Below are 25,420 nucleotides of genomic sequence, written 5' to 3' on the forward strand. Positions count from 1 at the left end.
AAGAGAGAAAAAGTGCTTGCTCAACACAGAAAGTCCTGGATTTTTATGAAGACAAAATCTCTAGAATATGCCCAGACAAAAAAGATTATGTCTCTGTTCGGATCATTGGCGAAAAAGTGCAAAAACAGAAAAGATTGCTATTATGCAATATGAAGGATCTGTACACCACCTATCGCAGTCAGCATGGGCCTGAAATTGGGTTCTCAAAGTTCTGTGAGCTTCGGTCAAAGTGGTGTGTCACAGTCAGTTCATCAGGGACTCATTCAGTCTGTCTGCACAATCCACCAGAATGTGAAACTTATGCTTTCAGCAATTGCAGTTCCAGATGACTACAAGGTGCTTCTGAATAAAACTGTCTGTGATATGAACTCAAAAAACTGCATGTTGCAGTGGTGTGAAATATGTCCTGGGCAGATCCCTCTGGAGGAATATTTTACTGAGTTCTTTGGTGAACATGATCCAGATGATAATACTGATTGGAATACACTATAAACTCGACAGTTATCTCAGCCGAAAGACCTGGGGGAGTGGTAATTGTCCTAGCAGGCATTTCACTGCATTGTGTGGTGATGGGGATGGCCAGTATTCGACCTGATGGCTTTGGTGACAAGCAAGAATGTGGATCGCTTCTTCAGCCAAAGATTCGGCCAGGAAGTGCCAGACTGGAAGCCCTTATACAGCTGTGGCCAGAACAGGGTCTCCTTTTCGTGTTTCTCCCATAGCCCATTGTAGGCTGGATCATCCTCTGGATAGTGACCCATCCAGGATTGGTGGTCCTAGTGGCTCCAGAGGCCGTGGTATGCAAACCTCAGAGACAGAGGTCTCAAGTTCTTGATGCACCCAAAACTATTTTCACAGGGTCCAGTTCTGATGGAAAGTCTGAAACGCTTTGATCTTACTACATAAATCTTGAGCACGCAGCTTTAGCACAGAAAATTATTTTGAAGTGGTCATAGCTACCCATCTTAGAGCTAAAATGCCAGCGAAGGTCATGGCCTGGAAGTTATTTCAGCACTGATGTGCTAAATACAAGGTAGAGTCCTTCAGAGCTCTGGGGTTGGTTGTCCTGGGCAGATCCCTCTGGAGGAATATTTTACTGAGTTCTTTGGTGAACATGATCCAGATGATAATACTGATTGGAATACACTATAAACTCGACAGTTATCTCAGCCGAAAGACCTGGGGGAGTGGTAATTGTCCTAGCAGGCATTTCACTGCATTGTGTGGTGATGGGGATGGCCAGTATTCGACCTGATGGCTTTGGTGACAAGCAAGAATGTGGATCGCTTCTTCAGCCAAAGATTCGGCCAGGAAGTGCCAGACTGGAAGCCCTTATACAGCTGTGGCCAGTACAGGGTCTCCTTTTCGTGTTTCTCCCATAGCCCATTGTAGGCTGGATCATCCTCTGGATAGTGACCCATCCAGGATTGGTGGTCCTAGTGGCTCCAGAGGCCGTGGTATGCAAACCTCAGAGACAGAGGTCTCAAGTTCTTGATGCACCCAAAACTATTTTCACAGGGTCCAGTTCTGATGGAAAGTCTGAAACGCTTTGATCTTACTACATAAATCTTGAGCACGCAGCTTTAGCACAGAAAATTATTTTGAAGTGGTCATAGCTACCCATCTTAGAGCTAAAATGCCAGCGAAGGTCATGGCCTGGAAGTTATTTCAGCACTGATGTGCTAAATACAAGGTAGAGTCCTTCAGAGCTCTGGGGTTGGTTGTGCTGGAAAATCAGTCTATACCCACAAGTCAGCCCTTTCTGGCATAGAATCTTAATATCATCTTGCAGGGGCATAGCAAGGCTTCTTTTGAACTGTTGCAGCAGGCATCTTTGATGGACTAGACAGTAAAGATAGTGTTCCTGGTGGCCATCTCTGCTAGGAGAATGTCAGAGCTGCAGGCACTTTCCTGCAGAGAGCTGTTGCTCAGGTTTACAGAAGCAGGAGTCTCCCTACACACAGTTCTGTCATTTTTGCAAAAAGTGATAGCCTTCCATTTCAGTCGGAAGTTTGGCTACCTGCGTTCCATGCCACAGGTTCCAAGAAGAAGGACAAAGTATTAAGGTTGCGGAGAGTTCTCCATTATCTTGAAGTGACCACTAACTTTCAGTTTTCAGATCATCTGTTCATCCTAACCTATTTTGCTAAGCTGGGCAAGCCAGCATCTAAGGTGTCCATTTCCAAATGAATTTGTATGGCGATTTCATCAGCATACATTGGCTGTGAGAAACCGCTGCCAATTTCCTTGAGAGCACAGTTTCAGTCAATCCCTCCCAAGGAGATTTGTAGGGCAGCTACGTGGCCCACTTTCCTTACATTTACAAAGTGGATGTGGCAGTACAAGAGGACCCTCATTTTTAAGGACAGGCTCATCTGTCCCACCCTACACTCAGGGATCTGCTTAGGTACATCACTTATAGTCAGGACTCCTAGACACATTGCGCCAGAACAGAAGATTAGATTCTTACCTTGATAATCTTCTTTCTGGTAGATGTGTCTAGGAGTCCTGATGCCTTGGACAGAGGGTATGTTCACAGTTGGAGTCTGATATGAAGAGGGTTTTTTGGACCGAGCAGTTCCGTTGGCGAAGAAAGTGATACTTCACTGTTGGTTCTCCTCGGAACCTCCAACACTTGCACATTGACGTTCACTGATGCTACAACAAACCTCCATGGAATGCTTACAACTTTCATCTCTGGACACACTGTGCTGGGGAGTGAGCGTTTTGTACTCGCTGGGAGCCATTTTGGCGTACTTTGACGCCCAGAGCTCGTAGTCACTTGTTGAATGTCTGACCTCTACAATGTAATTGATACTCTGGAATGGGGTAACTTTTTTGTTTGATGTGATATTTGTTTCTTTGGGTAAGGGGAGGTGGGGGGGTGGATGGATACAATAGTGAAGTTGGGAAGGTACCCATTCTTCTATGATGTACACTATGATCCCTTATGCTTTTATGCAAACTCAATAAAATATATTTCCAAAAAAAGGAAAATTGGGCCTAGAGAGAGGAAAGAGGTAGTGATGCATGGGAAAGCGAAAGATGACAGGGAGAAATGTTGGATATGGTGGTGGAGAGGGAACAGAGAGACAGATTGAATGGGGATTGCAAGGGGGAGGAATGTTGGACATAGTGATGGAGGGAGAGATGTGGCATTGTGCTGGAGAGGGGTGTTAGAAGGAGAAATGGGCATGAGCAGTTGTGAAAAATGCACATGATCCGGGGGATGAGAGAGGGAGAAATGTTGGATGTGACAGATGGGAGATGTGGAGGTGGGAGAGATGCTTGGATCTCTCAAAACAAATGGAAAGTGAGAGAAAGAGAGGAAAATTTGTTGCCAATAGGGGTGGAGGAAAGAGGAAGAAAAGTTGGACTCATGGAGGAACAGAGAGAGATGGTTGGGGAAGGGAATGAGGGCTGGAGGAGAGGAAGCATTCAGGAGGCAGAAATAAATAAATAAATATTGGATGCACAGTCTGAAGGCATTACAATCAGAGACTCATGAAATCACCAGACAGCAAAGGTAGGAAAAATGATTTTATTTTCAATTTAGTGATCGAAATGTGTCAGTTTTGAGAGTTTATATCTGCTGTCTATATTTTGTACTGTATTTGTCTATTTTTCTATATTTGTTATAGAGGTAACATTGCATATTTTAAAGTCATCTGCCTAGACCTCTTTGAAAAAAAATAGAATATAATGTTTTCTCTGCCTAGAGTGTGCTTTGTGTTTTTTTAATTTTGTGGTTACCATTATGTATTAAGATTATATTGAAAATGGATGGAAGAAATTGCATTACAATTAGTACTATTATTATTATGGGAGTGGGGTCATGGGCAGAGCCTGGGTAGATCTGAGGCAGGGGTATTTGGGTGATATTTGTTAGACTTAGGGGGTATTTGGCTTGAAGATGTTGAGAAACACTGCTCTGGTGGATCCTTCTCCACCGCTATCCCACTATTAGTCAGTGTACCCCAGGGCTCTATCTTGGGACCTCTTCTTTTTTCTAGCTACACTTATTCCCTTCATGCTCTGATCTCATTCCATGTATCACCTCTATGCTGATGACTTACATATTTACATGTATGCACCTGACATTTATACAGGAATCCAGGCCCAAGTCTCAGCCTGCCTGTCCGACATTGCTGCCTGGATGTCCTCCCTGTCTCATCAGCTCACAGCCTCGGAGTTATCTTTAACGTATCTCTCTTCTTCACTGAACAAATCCAACAGACTGCTAAAAAGCCCGTTGGTTTTCTCTGTAATATCACCAAGATTTAACCTTTCCTGTCTGATCATACTACCAAACCTCTTAGAAATATACTCATCGCCTCTCGCCTAAACTACTGCAACCTGTTTCTCACAGGTCTTCCACTAAACCATTTCTCTGCACGCCTTATATTCCACCACTGTCGCTATTCTCATATCACCTCTCTCCTCAAGTCACTCCATTGGCTCCCTATCAGCTTCCGCATACAGTTCAAACTCTTCTTATTGAACTGCAAGTTCATTCACTCTGCAGCTCCTCAGTATCTTTTCTGTCTTTTCTCTCCCTATACTCCTCCCCGGGAATTTCATTCATTGGGTAAGTCTCTTTTAATTACCTTTCATGTAGATTTGCTGAGTACTAATGAAACAATAGCTGATGTTTTTATGTTTTATCAACATTAAGGGCTCATTTTACGAAAGTGCACTAGTATTTTTAGCGTGCACTAGCCAAAAAACTACCGTCTGCTCAAGAGGGCTAAAATGCTGTGCACGCTATTCCACGCATTAAGTCCTTAAAGCGCCTTCGTAAAAGGAGCCCTAAGTTGGCAGCAGTTGGCTAATGTATATATTCTGGATTTGATTTTCTCTGACAACTCTACAGGTAAATCTTTGACTAATATTAAGAATCTTCCTTGGATGATTATATTTTGATCTCTTTCTCAAGATAGATCAAGAACTTGAATTGGAATAATTCTTCTAAATCAAATTTTTCATGTAGAGGGAATTTTTCATTAGGAAACCTAGAAAGTCTGATTCACATTCTCTTTAATAGCCCCTTCCTCTTCTTTTCTTCTCTCGTCCCCCTTTTCACTATTCCCTTTTTTGTCACTATATAATGGTATAACGCCAAATCAAGAGAAAATTATTATTTATCTTTGATTCTTGTATGATACTATTTCTCTGTTTGTATTGATACCTTCTTTTTCTTTGGTATTGATTTCTTTTTGTATTCTGATAAAATTTTCGATAAAATTTCTTGGAGAAAAATAAAAGTTATTGTTGCCTCCATTGATCTAATGGCATGATTCACTTTTAGTATCACTAGATGAAATTACTAAGGTCCTCTGAAGGACATCACACAATGTAATACCCGCCAGCAAGCCTTCTCCAGCTCCCACACTGAAATGCACTCCCTGAAAGACTGCTTAACATAAGATTATCTCTACTTCAAGAAGCAGTGAAAGCTTGGCTTTACACCCAGGCCTTTAATGGAATAAGTAAGCTAGTCACACACACAAGAAGTGATTCTTGGCAGGACATGTTTATCCAATTTTCAAATATTAAGGACTGGCTGAAAGAAACCAACCCTGACTTCGCTCTATTTACAAAAACATGGCTGCTATCCGATAATGATATTATTATCCAAGACTGCCTTCCCCCAGGCTTCAAAATTTTATCGCTGGCTAGAACTTGGGGCAGGGGGGGAGGCCTAGCCATAATCTTCAAAGACAACCTACACTGCTCTATTCTAAGCTCAAAATCCACTCCAAACCTAGAAATTCTTTCACTCTCACTATTGTCCAAATCCCTAGCGGCTGCACTAACAATAACTCTGTTTTACATTCCTCCAAAAAAATGGAACCTTGCCAAGGAAGACTTCTCTGAATTTTTACTAACTAACTCTCTATCTAGCCCTTACAACCTACTTTGTGGAGATATCAATATCCACCTGGAAAAAATAGACCAAACTGAAACCATAGAACTCTGGTCACTCATCTCTTCACTAGGGTACCTCAAACCTCCACCAATTAAAACCCACCAAAGAGGCCATCAATTAGATTTAGTCACTTTCTCCTCAAGAGAGCTACCTAACCCCAAAATATTCTGGAAACAAGAACACTGGACCGACTCTCTATGGTCGGAACACAGCCTCTGCAATTTTGAACTCGATTGCCAACTAAAAACCACAAGCCCAACAAATAATAATAACCCAAAAACGAGAAATAAAAAATTCCATACTAGCAGAGGTAAAATAAATCCCATAGAATTCTGGTCTCACTATGAGATCATATCAGAACAAAACATACAAACCGATCAATTCATGAACTCCTGGATTAATGATAGCACCAATATCCTAAATAAAATGGCTCCCATTAAAACCCACAGAAAGAGACTTAAAAACCTAGAGGGCTGGTTTGACACGGAACTGCTATTGCTAAAGAGAGACCTAAGAAAATCGGAAAGACTTTGGCTAAAATCAGGGTCACAAGAGCACAGAATCGCTTGGAGACAAAAATTAAAAATCTACAAAACTCAGACCAAAGAAAAACGTAAAAACTTCTATGCCCTCAAAATCGGCGACATCTCAACCAACAGTAGCAACCTTTTTAAGCTGGTAAATGATCTATACAATATAGAAACATTTATCGACACACCCGAAGAGCCCTCCCTAACTGCAAACTGCATGGCGGACTTCTTCATCTCCAAAATACAAAAACTAAGGTCCTCCCTCACTGACCCAACAAAACCCCACTGGTGTTACCCCATTCTTCTAGATTCAGACGATTCTAGAGCCGATCTATGCTGGAACACATTCTCACCCATAGACTTGCAAACTTTCAGTAAATATTACAATAAGTATGCCAATTCCTACTGCAGACTAGATACCTGCCCCCCTAATGTCATGAAATCGGCCCCAGTCTTTTTTAAGGCCAAAATGCTGACTTGGATCAACTCTCTACTAACCTCTGGGAAGTTCCCAGTTGAACAAGGGCACATTATGATTTTGCCAATTAAGAAAAATACTAAAGAGCCACCTAACAATGCATCCAACTTTAGACCAATCGCCAATATCCCCCTGGTCACCAAAATAGCAGAAGGGATAGTAAACACCAAACTCACCACATACTTAGAAAAACACAATATCTTACATGACAATCAATCCGGTTTCCGATCAGGTCACAGTACTGAAACAATTTTAGCCTCTCTGCTTGATTACCTTCATCAACTATTCAGCCAAGGCTCAAGCGCTCTTATATTGCAACTCGATCTGAGTAGCGCATTTGACTTGGTTGGCCACGCCACTCTACTAGACTCCCTAACATCTATTGGAATCTCAGGTCATGTTCTCAACTGGTTCCACAAATTCTTGACAACAAGATTGTGTTCAAGGTGTTCAAGGACGACACTACCTCTTACAGCCTGTGGGGTCCCACAAGGCTCCCCCTTGTCCCCCACCCTATTTAACATCTATCTTGCCTCCCTAGGAAACCTCCTGCAGAGTTTGAATCTCAAATTCTTCATCTATGCAGATGACATCACCATAATCATTCCGCTCTCCTACCTTACCTCAGAGCTACTCAACTCGCTATCTCTCACCCTAAATCAGATCGAACTTTGGATGACAGCGTTTAGGCTAAAGCTAAACCCAGAAAAAACTAAATTCTTCTTAGCATCCCCAAACGACAAAATCAAGGAAACTGCAATACATATCAATGGCCTAGACTACTGTATCGAGCAATCCTTAAAAATTCTAGGAGTCACCTTAGACAAACATCTCTCATTAGAGAAACATACTGACCTAGTGTTTAAAAAATGCATCTCGATACTCTGGAAACTCCGCACCATTAAAAAATACTTTAACGAAACCTCCTTTAGTCTGCTGGTCCAAGCTTCTATTCTTAGCGTCCTGGACTACTGTAACATCATTTATCTAGGCGTCTTCAAAAAGTCACCAAAAAGCTGAGATTGGTCCAAAACACCGCCATCCGCCTTATCTTCGGCCTGAAGAAATGGGAACACATATCCCCCTTCTACCACAAGTTGCACTGGCTGCCATTCGAATCCAGGGTCCTATTTAAGTTCTCTTGTATCTGCTACAAAACCGTATGGGGTATGTCACCTGACTATCTTTACCCCCACTTCAACCTGAACTATAATAATAAGAGCTCCCGCAGAATAACTATGTTCGCTTTCCCCTCACTGAAAGCATGTCATCTTAAAAGATTCCTTGAACGAACCTTCTCTTTTCAAGCGGCCAAACTAAACTCATGGCTCGCCCAAATTATACTTGACGCCTCTTCATACTTTAGAAAAAAGCTCAAAACTCTACTTTTCAATGGACCAAATCCTTAATGGACTCTTCCGCCTTAACGCTCCCCCTCTCCTCGTTAGAAAACAGATCGAATCCCCTTCTCTGCATCAGACCAAATCCTCCTCTTCCCCCCCTCAACACGGCCCACCTTTCTTTACTTTTTCCCCCTCCTCCCCCCCCCTCCCAATGATCCCTGTCCCCTCCTCTCATACAATATGCTTGGCTCCCCCTTCTCACAAATTCTATTGAACTCTTTTACGGTAAATACCATATCTGTATTAGTCCTTCCTTACTTAAATTGTCAATGTAAACTAGTTTGACCCTTCGATTGACTTGTTATGTACTTCTTTTTCAACTGCACTGTATGTAACTCATCTATTTGTTGTGAACCGCCTAGAACTCCCTGGGTATGGCGGTATACAAAAATAAAATTATTATTATTATTATTATAAATTATGTCTGAATTGTCATGACATCAGAAGTACGTATGGAGTAGTTGCAGGTGATGCTTGGGACAGTTCTGATTGTGTTAGTTCGGTTTTATGTGTTTTTTGAATAGAAGGGTTTTTATTTCTTTTTTGAAGGTTTTGTAGTCTGTGGTCGAGGTCAATAGGTTGTAGAGTTGGGGGTCAAGTGTTAGGAGGTTGTCGAACAGTTTTTTTCTTTTGACGTTTTTGGTTGGAAGGTGTGTGAATGGTGTGCGAGTTCTCCTATGTCTGGTTGAGGTGGATTTAATTATTTAACTGAAGAAATTAGTTACCCCCCCCCATTCCACACACATTAATTCTCTTCCATTTTTGTTCCCATTATAAAAAAACACTGATAAGTTCCCAGAAAAAAATACATTAAAATAAGAAGTGAAAACAAAGGCCCCCTACAGATGAGAACATAACATAAGAATAGCCTAACTGGGTCAGACCAATGGTCCATCATGCCCAGTAGCCCATTCTCATGGTAGCCAATTCAGGTCACTAGTACCTGGTCAAAACCCAAAGAGTAGCAACATTCCATGCTACCGATCCAGGGCAAGCAGACACTTCCCCATGTCTTAATAACAGACTATGGACTTTTCCTCCAGGAATTTGTCCAAATCTTTCTTAAAACCAGCTAAGCTATCTGCTTTTACCATAACTTCTGGCCACTTCATTTTTAAGCTTAGATCTTTCCTTCCAAACAGAGACCTTGCTAGATGTCAAATACAACACAAGGGAACTTCACAAGGACTTAGCTGTGCAGGAAATGTGAATCTCCTCATACACCCACCTATAGTGCAAAAATGTGCAAAGGTCTGTTTTTTTTCTTTCGATCACTAGATAGCCTAATGCCACACAAGCAGCACTGTTACAAAAGGTCAATGCTAAGGTTAACAAAGATTCCTTCCTTGGACCACAAGGAGATACTGACAAACCACTGGAAGAGATCCCAAAACAACTACCTAGGCACAATATCCAAAGACCCACTCAGTGTGTGAACCAGTTGAGTGGAGTGGACTAACTGGGGGGTGGAAATGGGCCCGGAGTTTGCTCAGGAGAATTTCCCAGACCACCTCTTCCTCTCAACACATTGACACACTGCCACCACCACCACCACTAGGAACACCTCACTGGGAAGGTCAGCAATGCTTATAAACTTTATAAAACACATTATTATATTTTTTTTATAAAGCACATATTTTAACTGAACTCTCTGACATCCTCAGCCTTTCCATTCACAAAAATAGAAGGAAGAAAAGTTCCCATTTCCTGCTGTCTCATGTCCCCGGCCTATACAATATTTTTCTTCTGCAGACCCTTCAAATCCTCATTTCACTTGCATTATAAAGTACTGAGGATGCCATCTCTCCCCAATCCCAGGTCCTAAGGTCTGAGACAGTAGCGCAAACTGCCCGATTCAGGAAGAAAAATTTCAATTCAACCTAATTAATTGGTTTTTCAATTCGATTTATATTCCCAGTTGGGTGATTTTTTTCAAAAATCCTGGTGGGTTTTATAGCTTTTTCACCCCCTTTGGGAGTGTGGTGTAAATAAAATAAAGAAACAAAAAGGACTTTTCCTCTCTCTGTTAAATCCTAGCTCACGTTTGCGGTCTAACACCAGCTTTGGCAGGATACACATTTCAAATCTGACATATTGTAATCACAAAACAGAAAATAAAATTAATTTTTCTACCTTTTCTTGTCTGGTTATTTTTCAAATCTTGTTGGTTTCAGGCTCTGGTTGTCTTCTGATAACTTGCTTGCCAGGGTCTCCTTCTTTCTTCATGCTAACCATCCATCTGCCATCTCTGTCCTCCCTTTCCATTTCCCTTCCCTCCCCAGGAAGTCCTTTTTTTCATCTCCCTCCACAGATCCACCTTTTCTTAACTACCCTTTCATCCTGCATCTCTCCCTCCTTCCCCACCACCCCAGTGCCCACCATCTCTCCCTTTCTTTTCCCAATTACCCTCCTATCCAGTATCTCTATCCCTCCTCCAAACCATCCCTTGTGTCCAATTTCTCTCCCTTTCTGTTCCTTCCCTCCTTAAATCCCATGGTCCATCATCTCCCTCCCTCTCCTCTATTTTCAGACCCATTATTTCTTCCCCCCCAAAGTCTGGCATATGCACATCTCTTTGAACACCCCCTTCCCTCTGTGTACTTCTACACCAGGGTCCCCCTCAAAGGCCTGCCCCCCCCTTGAAGGCCTGCACCCCCCTTGAAGGCCTGTCCCCCCTTTGAAGGCCAGCCTGCCTGTCCCCCCGAAAGCCTGTCTCCCCCCTTGAAGGCCTGCACCCCCCCGAAGGCTGCACCCCCCCGATGGCCTGTCCCCCCTTGAAGGCCTGTCCCACCTCCCTGTCCCCCCCTTTAAAGGCCTGCCTGCCTGTCCCCCCATTGAAGGCCTGTCTGCCCGTCCCCCCCTGAAAGCTTGTCTCCCCCCATGAAGGCTTGTCCCCCCCTTTAAGGCCTGCATCTCCCCCTGAAGGCTTGTCCCTCCCCTTGAAGGCCTGCACCCCCTGAAGGCTGCACCCCCCCAGAAGGCCTGCACCCCTCCGAAGGCCTGCACCTCCTTGAAGGCCTGTCCCCCCCTTGAAGGCCTGGCCCACCCCCTGTTCCCCTCTTTAAGGCCTGCCTGCCTGTCCCCCCTTGAAGGCCTGCCTGCCTGTCCCCCCCTCAAAAGCCTGTCTCCCCCCATGAAGGCTTGTCCCCCCTTAAAGGCCTGCCTGCCTGTCCCCCCCTTGAAGGCCTGCCTGCCTGTCCCCCCCTCAAAAGCCTGTCTCCCTCCATGAAGGCCTGCATCTCCCCCTGAAGGCCTGCCTGCCTGCCCCACCCCGAAGGACCGCTCGCCCCCCTCCCATCCCCCATCCAGACGTCTGGTTCTTCCCCTCTGGCCTCCCCGCACCATTTAGAGTAGAAGCAGCCTGCAGCAAGATCACGATGTCAGCGATCTTGAGCTGCTTGTGCTGTCCTCCGCCACGGACCTGCCCCCCTCCTCTCAGTGGAGGGGGCGGGACCGCGGCGGAGGACAGCATGAAGCAGCACAAGATCGCTGACATCGCAATCTTGCTGCAGGCTGCTCTTAAATGGTGCGGGGAGGCCAGAGAGGAAGAACCAGACGTCGGGGGGGAGGGGAACGGACGCCGAAGCACCCCCTCAGGGCTCGCACCCGGGGCGGCCCGCCCCCCCCGCCCCCCCCCCCCCTTGGTACGCCACTGCCTATCATGAACATCATGTCAAAGATTGAATTATGTCCCTTGATATACTGCTGAGTTGATAGATCAAAACATTATTTTTACACTGGATGTAGTTAAGTTAGGTTTTGACAGTGGTCTATTTGGTTTTTCTCATACTTGACATTTGACTCCATAAATCATTCAATTGGAATCCATGGGAACACATGTAATGATTTTAGCCTAGTTATCGTCTTTCTGTCAGATAGACAATTCTATGTAACTAGTTATTTTAAAATTTATATACCGTCTAAGCCCAAATGGAAATTACGGTCACTTTATAGTCATGCAAAAGTCGGCTTCTGTGTATGGGAGACCCATAAATTAATCATAGCACAGGCTACCTTTATAAAAGGGCTCCTAAAGTTATGTTTGTGATCAGTAAGTGCTTGGATATAAGCAAACTGTTTAAAATAGAATAAGATTAAAACTCAAATATTGATCTTCTCCAATGGTCCATTGTTTAATTTTCCATCAACTTTTTTTTTTTTTAACTATTGTTCCTGTCCATTTAATCATACAACATGAACATTTGTATAATTTTGGACATAACTTCGAGCACAAAATCTCATATTTATAATGTAGTATAAGAAGTCTTCTATAGATTGCGTATTGTACGTTGGTTGAAACATCACCTAAGCCAGGTAATTTTAGCAATGTGGTACAGAATCTTAATACTCCTTTTTTTTTTCTGTTGCAATGGGCTTCTTTTGGGACTAACCAAAAAAACTACTTAGTAGCTTTATCACATTCCCCCTAGTCCTAGTATTTTTGGAAAGAGTAAACAAGCAATTCACATCTACCCTTTCTTTTTCATTCAGTATTTTATAGACCTCTATCCAGTATTTTATACCCCCCGAGCCATCTCTTCCCTAAACTGAAGAGCCACATTAGCCTCTCCTGATAGGAAGTCATCCCATCCCTTTTATCATTTTTGCCACCCAGAAGTGCTACATTGCACCTGGAGGCCCAGTTATTCTTCCTTTGGGTCATTCCATGTCAAGTGGACCAGGAGCCAACGCTCAACCCCCTTGAAATCCAACCAAATTTTGCAGGGGTATTATCTAGGGTCTCAAATGAAACTGCAAAATTTTTTGGATCTATCTTAATTTGGTCAGAAGCTAGGGGTGGTTGAACAAAAGCAATCAATCAACTCCCATGCCTCATGTGACCTAAAACATCAACTTTGCTTAAGTACTGCGGCAGAAAGAAACTACCTAGGAGTCTGAAATTTTGCAGTTTTATACAGCATCTTGGGGCAAGTTTCTATGCCAAGTTTGAAATCTTTTGTGAACGTGCTTACATTTCTACAGGTCAGCAAAGTAGGCAAAAAAATTAATGAATGAAAATTTTTGGCAAAGTTTGGCTCCATACTGCTGCTGGTAGGTAAGTCAGCTGAGGGTACAACTTTACCAGCAGACTTTACTTTGAAGATTTGCAATATGAGCTTTTACAGTCAAGTGAAGCTGAAGATATGACCATCCATCACACTATTAACATATACTAACGGTGGAGTGGTGGGGCTGAGGCCTAAGGTTATAAAGATTAATTGAAACATTCTATCCAGATCATTATAATGAATAGTGACATCCAAAAAATATAGCTTTATGCATTTATGCAAATTTTCACTGTTTTTCAGATTCAAATATTTCAAATGTGTAGGGGGGTTATAATTTGAAAGCATGTTTTTTGCTACAGAAATTATCCTGTTTCATCTTGGACCCGATCTTTAATGAGAATTGATTACTTGCTTGCTTAAACATGTTATGTTGAAGGGTCATTGGCATTTCATTGTGAATGTGCAGTGGAACTATATTGATCTGAAAACTCATAACCAAGCTTTGCCAGCAACAAGTACTCATCTTGTACTATGCTCAGCGTTTGACAAACTTACTGTGCACTTTTGCAAGATGACGGGCAAAACATGTATTGGCTTGCACAAACTACTTACTGCGTGCAAGCCCAAATGCATAATCATAATCATGTGATTCACAAGAATGTATGCATAACTGTCTGATACATGCAGCTTTTCTGAACATGTTCTGACTTGCAACTATCACAGCACAGTGGCTGATTTCATTATTTGACAAAGCTTTCTGTGCAACATCTGGTTCTTTCCCTAGTTAACCAGTGTGGATTTTGGAAACTTACTCTGCACTTGCTGACATGTACAACTTGCTTTGCTCTATTTTCATTCACTTTGATATTATTCACTCACTCTGATATTATTCATTCGCTCTGATATTATTCACCTTGCTTTTATTCTGACTTATCTTATGGAGACTAATAATAAGCTAATAATAATAATGGATTCAAACCCTGCAGTATTTGAATCCATGATAGTTCTGAGTCCAGAAACCATTTACCTTCTATTCTGGAGAAAGCTGCTTGAAGCTTATTTCTGATTTTTCTTTGACCAAGAATTAATTAAAAAATGCTCTGGACTTTCTACTTTGTCCGTGGAAAACTCATCTTGAAGCCTTGATTCTGACGAAGTTTAAATTTCTACAGAAAAACTGCTGCAATCCGTTCAGAAAACAGAATCACAGCAATATCAAAGATCTACACCCAACTGATCTTCCTGCAGCTGATTATTTAAAAGCTATCACAAAGCACAAGTTAAAACCAGGCCAAAAGCTTTGCCCAAGATGCAGGAATAACTTGTGTGTCAAACTGCAAGATCTAAGTAGCCCTAAGTCTGATTCTGACTACCAGTGCATCTAAAAACCTCAATGCCAGCTTTTCACCACTAGGAATCTCTCCTCTAAAGATTCAACGGATTAGCAAGCAAAATTCCTTAAATTATGCTCAACGCAAACTCTCTGAAGCCCATAATGCAATTGCAGACCAAATTGCAGTTATTGGTGACTTAACTCCAGCTGATATCAAAGCAGAACCAAAAAGTGACCAATGTAAAAGGTATTCTGACTTTCTATTGACTGAACTGAAGCAGAAGTTGGAACTATCTAGTAATAGGGAGAAAATACAAATTCTCACTCTTGCTCCACACTGCTTTGGAATTTGGCATTTCAACAAGAATGGTTAAAAAGGCCAGGAAGCTGAAACAGCAGCATGGCATTTTTGCTATTCCAGTAACAAAGAGAGAAAAAGTGCTTGCTCAACACAGAAAGTCCTGGATTTTTATGAAGACAAAATCTCTAGAATATGCCCAGACAAAAAAGATTATGTCTCTGTTCGGATCATTGGCGAAAAAGTGCAAAAACAGAAAAGATTGCTATTATGCAATATGAAGGATCTGTACACCACCTATCGCAGTCAGCATGGGCCTGAAATTGGGTTCTCAAAGTTCTGTGAGCTTCGGTCAAAGTGGTGTGTCACAGTCAGTTCATCAGGGACTCATTCAGTCTGTCTGCACAATCCACCAGAATGTGAAACTTATGCTTTCAGCAATTGCAGTTCCAGATGACTACAAGGTGCTTCTGAATAAAACTGTCTGTGATATGAACTCAAAAAACTGCATGTTGCAGTGGTGTGAAATATGTCCTGGGCAGATCCCTCTGGAGGAATATTTTACTGAGTTCTTTGGTGAACATGATCCAGATGATAATACTGATTGGAATACACTATAAACTCGACAGTTATCTCAGCCGAAAGACCTGGGGGAGTGGTAATTGTCCTAGCAGGCATTTCACTGCATTGTGTGGTGATGGGGATGGCCAGTATTCGACCTGATGGCTTTGGTGACAAGCAAGAATGTGGATCGCTTCTTCAGCCAAAGATTCGGCCAGGAAGTGCCAGACTGGAAGCCCTTATACAGCTGTGGCCAGAACAGGGTCTCCTTTTCGTGTTTCTCCCATAGCCCATTGTAGGCTGGATCATCCTCTGGATAGTGACCCATCCAGGATTGGTGGTCCTAGTGGCTCCAGAGGCCGTGGTATGCAAACCTCAGAGACAGAGGTCTCAAGTTCTTGATGCACCCAAAACTATTTTCACAGGGTCCAGTTCTGATGGAAAGTCTGAAACGCTTTGATCTTACTACATAAATCTTGAGCACGCAGCTTTAGCACAGAAAATTATTTTGAAGTGGTCATAGCTACCCATCTTAGAGCTAAAATGCCAGCGAAGGTCATGGCCTGGAAGTTATTTCAGCACTGATGTGCTAAATACAAGGTAGAGTCCTTCAGAGCTCTGGGGTTGGTTGTCCTGGGCAGATCCCTCTGGAGGAATATTTTACTGAGTTCTTTGGTGAACATGATCCAGATGATAATACTGATTGGAATACACTATAAACTCGACAGTTATCTCAGCCGAAAGACCTGGGGGAGTGGTAATTGTCCTAGCAGGCATTTCACTGCATTGTGTGGTGATGGGGATGGCCAGTATTCGACCTGATGGCTTTGGTGACAAGCAAGAATGTGGATCGCTTCTTCAGCCAAAGATTCGGCCAGGAAGTGCCAGACTGGAAGCCCTTATACAGCTGTGGCCAGAACAGGGTCTCCTTTTCGTGTTTCTCCCATAGCCCATTGTAGGCTGGATCATCCTCTGGATAGTGACCCATCCAGGATTGGTGGTCCTAGTGGCTCCAGAGGCCGTGGTATGCAAACCTCAGAGACAGAGGTCTCAAGTTCTTGATGCACCCAAAACTATTTTCACAGGGTCCAGTTCTGATGGAAAGTCTGAAACGCTTTGATCTTACTACATAAATCTTGAGCACGCAGCTTTAGCACAGAAAATTATTTTGAAGTGGTCATAGCTACCCATCTTAGAGCTAAAATGCCAGCGAAGGTCATGGCCTGGAAGTTATTTCAGCACTGATGTGCTAAATACAAGGTAGAGTCCTTCAGAGCTCTGGGGTTGGTTGTGCTGGAAAATCAGTCTATACCCACAAGTCAGCCCTTTCTGGCATAGAATCTTAATATCATCTTGCAGGGGCATAGCAAGGCTTCTTTTGAACTGTTGCAGCAGGCATCTTTGATGGACTAGACAGTAAAGATAGTGTTCCTGGTGGCCATCTCTGCTAGGAGAATGTCAGAGCTGCAGGCACTTTCCTGCAGAGAGCTGTTGCTCAGGTTTACAGAAGCAGGAGTCTCCCTACACACAGTTCTGTCATTTTTGCAAAAAGTGATAGCCTTCCATTTCAGTCGGAAGTTTGGCTACCTGCGTTCCATGCCACAGGTTCCAAGAAGAAGGACAAAGTATTAAGGTTGCGGAGAGTTCTCCATTATCTTGAAGTGACCACTAACTTTCAGTTTTCAGATCATCTGTTCATCCTAACCTATTTTGCTAAGCTGGGCAAGCCAGCATCTAAGGTGTCCATTTCCAAATGAATTTGTATGGCGATTTCATCAGCATACATTGGCTGTGAGAAACCGCTGCCAATTTCCTTGAGAGCACAGTTTCAGTCAATCCCTCCCAAGGAGATTTGTAGGGCAGCTACGTGGCCCACTTTCCTTACATTTACAAAGTGGATGTGGCAGTACAAGAGGACCCTCATTTTTAAGGACAGGCTCATCTGTCCCACCCTACACTCAGGGATCTGCTTAGGTACATCACTTATAGTCAGGACTCCTAGACACATTGCGCCAGAACAGAAGATTAGATTCTTACCTTGATAATCTTCTTTCTGGTAGATGTGTCTAGGAGTCCTGATGCCTTGGACAGAGGGTATGTTCACAGTTGGAGTCTGATATGAAGAGTAATATATTGAACATTTTAAAAAACAAAAGTGAATATCAGCTCCATAAGTGTTAGTGCATTTTTATCTGGCCAACAACTTCCCACTTGCAGCGCAGAAAGCTTTTAGGGGAGGGTGTAAAATATTTTGTAAAGACTAGCTTTTTCAGAAGATATTTGCCTAAGATATTTGCCTAAGAAACTTAAGAATTCTAAAACCGATGTTGTTATCCATTTGACCATTTGATCTGGCCAACAACTTCCCACTTGTAGAAAGCTTTTCCAGAGCTAAAGGAGAGCTTAAACCCTTTTGTAAAGACTATAGCTTTCTCAGAAGTAGTGCCTACATATGGAAAAGGAGATGAAAGAGTTAAAAATACAGAGGAATTCAATAGGTGGCTCAAACCTGGTGTCATCAAAAAGGCTTTAGGTACATAGGAGAATGGGGAAATACAGGGAAGGACAAGAAACTATAGTGTACTGATGGGCTACATATTACTACAGCAGGAAAAAGAATCCTTGTGGAAAAATGTAGATAATATGGGGCTCATAATAAAAATAAAAAAATTTGAACAGTGGCCTAAATTGGTACTGGATGATCAAAAAGAGAGATTGTCTCTTGTGTGGATGCACACCTTCTTGCAAATCACATTGAGGGATAAGGGTATTCAAGGTCTCCATCAGGGAGCACCTAGCTTGGCCTCCGCGTGTGCGGGGTCGCCGGACTAGATGAAGGCATTTCTTATGTTCTTATGTTCTCACTTATCCTTGTCCTCCTTGAGACTGACCAGAACCTCACCAACCTCCACGAAAACATTACAGCTTGCATAATGAGACTCCGTGCCTGGTCCCTCTCGGTACAGATGAAACTAAACGAATCTAAAACAAAACTACTCTGGCTCGGCCCAAAATTCGAACACCTGCCCACACTTTTCACACTACCCACAGGCGATACACTACAGCTCGAGTTCTCATGCAAGGTCCTTGGTATCACTATCGATTCCTCTCTCTCCCTCAATGACCACCTCAACTCCTTGGCAAAATCATGCTTTTTCAGCCTTCACATGCTGAGGAAAGCTAGATCCTACTTCAGCCAACAACACTTTGCCATCCTTGTCCAATCCATCATCCTCTCCAAACTAGATTACTGCAACGCCATCTACTTAAATCTATCAAAAAAAAGTATTCTAAGACTCCAGCTAATCCAGAATACTGCAGCCAAACTGATCTTCTCAAAACGCAAGTCTGACCATGCCTCCCCACTCCTTGCCAAACTTCATTGGCTCCCAATAATCTCCAGAATCCATTTCAAATGTTCCTGCCTGGCTTTCAAGATCATTCACGGAATCCTGCCTCCTCTTACGGAATCCTGTCTTTCAACTCCTCCAGTCCCGACTCCTCCAGAACTGCCCAAAGGCTTAAACTAGCCTTCCCCTCTCCACGCGGCATCCACTATTCAGGCAAACTGGGATCACAGGTCTTTGGAACGACCTCACCACCCCGCTGCGGAACCTGAGCTCCCTTCAGTTATTCCGCAAACAACTGAAAACCTGGCTTTTCAGCAAATTGTAGCTCTATCCTTCCCCCCTTTCTCTCCCCCCTTCTACACATAAGTTCATGTAATCCTTTTTCTTCTTCTCTACCCACTATTTTAAGTTCTTGTAAACCGTGTCGAGCTCCATTCTCATGGAGATGATGCGGTATATAAACTTAAGGTTTAGATTAGATTAGATAATCAAAGCTGGTTTTAGACATATCTAAAACCAGCTTAGGCCTTTATCCTGCCTCTATACGCTTAGAACGAAAAGGGGCATTTTTGGAAGAGTGGATAGGGTGGGAGGTAGGACGACCTAGACTTAGTCATCTGGCAGCCATATCCAAAAAAGGTTTGACAGGTTGCCAGACGGAATATTTATGTTTTGATTTAGACCAAGTCAAAACAAATATAAGTTCCTAATTGGGCCACTGAGCTAATCGCAGCTGCCGCGATCAGCTCAGCAGCCCAGGAAACTTGCACCGGTTAACAATCATGGCAGGAGCCAGTAACCTCCCTGGCAGGAGCCAGTAAGGAAGCTGCTCAGCGCCGAGAAGCAGCGCCAAATTGTGCTGCTGCTCGTGCCGCTGAGATGAACAGAGTGAATTTGTGCAGCCGATTAGCAGCGGGGCAGGAGTTCAGAAAGCTTGTTCCTGCCCACTGCATCTCCACCAGTGATTGGCAGAGGACCTGCTGCACCTCCACCCGATTGGCAGAGGTATGAAGATAGAGCAGGGAGGAGGAGGGGGGCAGAGCCTGGCGGCGGCAGCCTTAAAAAATTCTGGGAAGAGGCATTGACCTGAATATAAACCGGGACCCCCATTTTTTTGGGCCCAAAAATCTTGGTTTATATTCAAGTATATACCTGTCTGGTACAGGTTATAAATTAAAACAAAACATATTTTGCTTGTTTTAGTATTATTCATTCAATTTTCTATATTATTCTCCCAGGGAATAATGTTTACATGAATTTATTCAGGCTCTCAAACATTTTTCCCTGTCTGTCCCAGCGGGCTCACAGTCTTTCTAATGTACTTGGGGCAATGGGGGGGTCTTTATTCTTTGTCAAATTTTCCCTTTATAGGGTCATATATAGTACCTTTTTTGTCTTGCATGTTAATATTCTCATTGTTGCCCAAACAGTAATATTTTCAGAGATTTAGCTGTCCTAGAATGTATATACAGTGATCTTTACATGGTCTTACTAATCAATTTGTAACTTTGTTGCAGATGTGCCCTGGGGTGTGCAATTGGCATCAGTTTATACTCTTTATGATTTGGCTCCCAGTGATCCTGTAGGAATACTCAAAACATTACAATTTTGGAGAGCAGAAACAAGTAACAACATCCCACCTGCAGTTACTAACTGCATCGCTAGAATCAACTCACTCTGTGTGCAGCACAATTGAAACAGTTATCATTTCCTGAGAAAGTGCCTTTGTTTATTGTTTGGAGTCTCTTTGTTGTTACTTTTATTGAAATGGGTTATGATTATTTTTTAAGTAAAGTTTATATTGATGTTATAAAGAGCAACAGATGAAGAAGAAGCATTAAATACTCTTTAAGGTGAGGGAGAGGAGACTCCAATATTTTTTTACAGTTTATCTTCTGTTCTGCTTGGAAGACCTTGAAGGGTCAAATGCACTAAATCAAAAGACAGTAGAGTTTATAAATCCTGTACAATCTCCTCTGAGATGATCACCTATAATAGAACAATGATAATCTATGAATGCCAAATTATAGTCTATGCTACTTGAGTGCCAAATTCAATTTAAAGCAAATCATCGAATTTATTGTTCTATAATGTACCTTTTTATTTGTTTAGAGTGGTTAACTTTGTTTTTATAAGTGGTTTTGCAATATCACCTTTCATCTCTGGTATACCTTTTTCTCCATACTACTAGACTAATTTTTTTTGTTTTGGTTAACAAAGATAAATTTATCTCGACTTAATTTTATCAACATTAGACCTTATTTGTCTGTCAACCCGACACAACAACTTTATGTATGGTTTCAAAGATCATTTTGGTTTTTGTGGAAAGTACCCTAGAATTAAGGGCTCCTTTTACTAAGGTGAGTTAGCATTTTTAGCGCACGCAGCATTTTAGCATGCTGGCGTTAGCATCTAGTGCACGCGCTATTCTGCTCGTTAATGCTTAGTAAAAGGAGCCCTAAGTCTTAAATAAACAAAGTATATATTAGTGTTTATGTTTCTAAAGTCTTATCTGATCACAGCATTAGTTTTAGCATAAAAAATATTTTCTGTTACATAATTGTTGCTGATTAGATCCATTCTTTGATCCTTGCATTAATATTTTAAAAATAAAGAGAAATGGTTTTTATGGAAATTAGGGTAAACTTCAAACTTCAGTGCTTTTTGCTGCTGGAAGAAGTGATGGGATGGATTATTATTTGAGGAAGTTGTATTTTACAACTGTGCTTTATATTTTACAACTGTAGAGGCTACACAAACAAGCACAGAATTTATTTTTTCTGCAGTGGAATCTGCAAGTAATCTGCAGAATTGAGGCAATGGGAGCTAATTAACATCTCTGCCTCATTTCCTATGTCATGTGCCTCATGATTGAGAGTACTAAACTTGCAACAGTTCACCTGCTGCTGTCATAGCTGCCACTGGAATCTGACTCACCCTTTCCAAAGGAAGAGGAATCTGAGTCACAGGTTGTTTTTATTTTGTATTTTTCTTTTGCATGAGAAGGGGAATGAGAGTAAAGGATGTCAGGTGAATAGGAAATCTGGTGTTGGGACATAGAGGGTGAAAGGGAAAAAGAAGAAAAAGACATTGAGCTTGAGGGTCTGGAGCAAAGATAGGTGTGAGGCACAGGTGTCAAAGTCGGTCCTCGAGGGCCAGAATCCAGTCGGGTTTTCAGGATTTCCCCAATGAATCTGCATGAGATCTATTTGCATGCCCTGCTTTCAATGCATATTCATTGGGGAAATCCAGAAAACCCGACTGGATTCCGGCCCTCGAGGAGGGACTTTGACACCCCTGGTGTGAGGGTTAAGATTGTGAGAGACAAGGAATAAAGGCAGAGGAAGGTGACTGGAAGCAGAAAAAGAGGGCTAAAGAGTAGGATTAGGGTAGGAAGAAATGGGAAAGTATAGGGCAAAATAGAGGGAAAAGAAGGGAGGGAAGGGTGGGAGATAGGAGTTTGGAAGGCAAGATGAAAAGAGAAGGGTGAGGCAGAGAAAGTATGGGGTAAAGAGGTAAACTTGAATAGAAAGAAAGAAGTGGCTGGAGCAAGCGGAATTTGAAAGGAGCAGAAAAGTGAGAGCAAGAAGGGGGTGGGTATCAAGGATAGTATGATGCTGTTTTGATTAGTCTGGCAGTAAGTTAGGGAAGCAAGAGAGAACAAGTGGATGTTTGTAGAGGGTTGAGATCGGCTTTTTATAACATGCATTCTCCTTCCAAGCAGGCAGCTATCAGCCCTCAAAGGGCTATTTTAGGCTTAGTGAAAGAGGTTTTATATTGGGGCTCATTGTTCTTTTCTGTGTAAGGAAACTCCAAGTTAATGAGCAAGAGAGGATGTGGGTAGGAAACATTTTTCTATGGTCATGCTGCAAATGGGAGAGCAACAGAGGATGTGTGCAGGGCATGGTGGTCCTGGGTAGGAATTGGAGAAGAGAGACTGATGTATAAGGGGTAAGAAGTTGCAGACACTATGGGCAGGAGATACTGATGGTAAAGTGAGCAGCAAGATGTAAGAATAAGAGACAAGGGATGGGAGACAAGGAGGGAGAAGAGTAAACTACTCAGCATGGTGTATAGAGGGAAAGAGGATTGATAAAGGTATACTAGTTTGAGTGGAAGATGAAAAGTGTTGAAACAGAAGAGGGAAGTGTGAAATAGAGCAAGACAGGCAGGAGTTGTTGCAAGGGGGGAATAAAGGGAGACAGAATGGGAAGCTGCTGAGTTTGGATATTCAGTGGAAAGCAGGATTGGTTTAGATACTGCTGCTGGGTAGGGAGGGGAATAAAGTGCATGGAGATTGAGAAGGGAAGAAGGTACTTGAAACAAATTATAAGAGTAGATATGGGAAGGGATTGTGAGGAGAAGTTATGTTGGAAACACCTGTCTTCTCATTGATCATCTTTCTCACCCTCCTGCCCTCTCTCTGTCTTAGTTAATTTTCCCAAAATTTTTGGAGATATACTTGCTCCCTAAAGTGTTGGGCAGTACTGCTTTGTAGAGATATAGTTAATAAATTTATTTTAAAAATTTTATTTTTCTACAGAGGAACATATAATCCTGATATATTCACTATAGAAACATTTTTCAAGCATAAAAGCAAAAACAAAATTCTGAGAGTAATCTCTTTAAGTCTTCCTGAGATTTAATTTGTGCTGAATATAAGTCTCTACTTGGCAGTCATCAGACACTCCATTACATTAAATTGTCTACAACTTGTATTTTGGTTGGTTATTTTGGGGTTTTGGGGGGGGGTTGAGTAAATCTGTTGAATTATGTTTTTGGTTATATGGATAATTGCATCGCATGTAATCTTAGTTTACAGGCAAAAACTTTTGTATAGCAGACATGCACAATGTATAAAGGATTCATAGAGGTAACTCTGTGAATGTCTGTATTTATATTATATTGCAATGTGTTTCACATTTTAATATTATTCCACTTTTGGAATTTTAGTGTATGTATATTAAAATTGTATTAATGTATATTGCTGAAACCTTACATGGTTTGATTTGTTTTCATTGGTTTCCTAGATATAACTACCTTGGTGTTTTTTTTTGTAATAAAGATGAGCTGATTTGCTTTGATAGTGATGCATTCATTATTTCTACCCTTCCCTTTGCTTCCTCTCTTCTTTCTGGAACGCAACATTCATGAATGATCTTGATATATTATATAATCCAAAAAATGATACCCTATTTTTCACTCCTTAAGACGCACCTCACTATAAGACGCACCACAGATTTAGAAGAGGAAAACAAGAAAAAAAACATTCTGAACCAAATTGTATACTAATATATACATGGCACCTTTAAATTCTGTCCCAGCCCCCAATCATCACTTTTACATACCCCCAGCACCTTTAAATTACATCCCAGCCCCCCAGCAGTATATTTAAATTCTGTCCCAGTCCCCCAGTGGTACCTTTAAATTGTGATGATTGGTGGACGGCTGCTGTGCCTATGTCGGGGCCAGCGGTTGGTGGTTGGTGGACCCTCCGGAATCTGTTCAGCCCCTTCGGAATCTGTTCAGTGAAGAAATAGGCCAATTCAGGTGAATCAAAGTAATAAGCCCAGCTCAAATGCATAATTCTTAAGCAGGCCGGATACTGCAGGTGAAAAATAATCTTCCATTGAATCAGATTAGAACACAAGGGAGAAAAGCGACACCTAGCCTGTGACACCACTGCAGAATAGTCTTGAAAATATAAGATGTTGCCATTTTCTCCCTTGGCGTAAGGCACAGAGCACCTAAGCCTTGTGCCTGTAGTTGAGGAGCTTGGGGCATATCCATGCCCTCCCGGCGCTGGCCCAGACAGGGGAACTGAAGCGGGGAAAGCTGCAAAGTCTCAGGGAGCCATTTCTCCAGAAACTCCCCCAGCTCCCCATCTCTGATACTCTCAGGCAGGCCCATGAACCTCAAGTTGTTACATTGGGACTGGTTCTCCAGGTCCTCCACTTTAGCTCAGAAGGCTGCCAATGTAGCCTAGGCCGTTTGGTCCTGAGTGAGGTGATGCACAGAATCCTCCATAGTGCTGAGCCGTTGCTGGGTCCAAGGGAGGTGAAGCACTGGTCCTTAATGAGGGATCATTAAGGACCAGTGCTTCACCTCCCTTGGACCAGTGCTTAACCTCCCTCATTAAGGAGGTGAAGCACTGGTCCAAGGTGTCTAATTTATCCAGGATACGCTGAAGTTTGTCGCCCATGGTGCCCTCGGTACCTCTGCGATAACCTCCGCCACCCATAGCGAGCTCGGGGATTCTGGGGAAGAGGGAGCCATATTTTGGAGTCCACCTGCTTGCTCCTGTCCTGGGCTTTCCTGGCCCCATCCAGTTACAGCAACAACAAGGCACACACCGCTAGGCACCCCCGAAGAAATGCGCTTCATGTAGCGCAGTTTCGGAAGGGAATTTTGCCAGTTAAATGCAGATCTGTGGTTGGGAGCTGCAGGAGATTGCTGCCTACAGTGCCATGTTTCTGCCGGAAGTTCCTTACAGTAATTTTGTTTTTATTCTATTGATTTTTGTGTTCTT

At 42.5% G+C, this 25,420-nt stretch overlaps 1 protein-coding gene across 6 annotated transcripts in view; it reads left to right on the forward strand.

Moving 5' to 3' along the window:
* The window catches only part of ICE1 (interactor of little elongation complex ELL subunit 1), a 964,399-nt gene extending 940,424 nt beyond the window's left edge, over positions 1-23,975 (forward strand). For all 6 annotated transcript variants that reach the window (XM_033929748.1, XM_033929749.1, XM_033929750.1 and 3 more), the window contains one exon: positions 20,409-23,975. In XM_033929748.1, coding sequence (XP_033785639.1) covers positions 20,409-20,587 — 179 coding nt within the window. In that variant the 3' untranslated portion in view covers positions 20,588-23,975. The remainder of the gene's footprint in view (positions 1-20,408) is intronic.
* The last annotated feature ends 1,445 nt before the right edge of the window (positions 23,976-25,420 follow it).

Source organism: Geotrypetes seraphini, chromosome 2 (genome assembly GCF_902459505.1).
Source record: "Geotrypetes seraphini chromosome 2, aGeoSer1.1, whole genome shotgun sequence".
Classification (NCBI taxonomy): domain Eukaryota; kingdom Metazoa; phylum Chordata; class Amphibia; order Gymnophiona; family Dermophiidae; genus Geotrypetes; species Geotrypetes seraphini.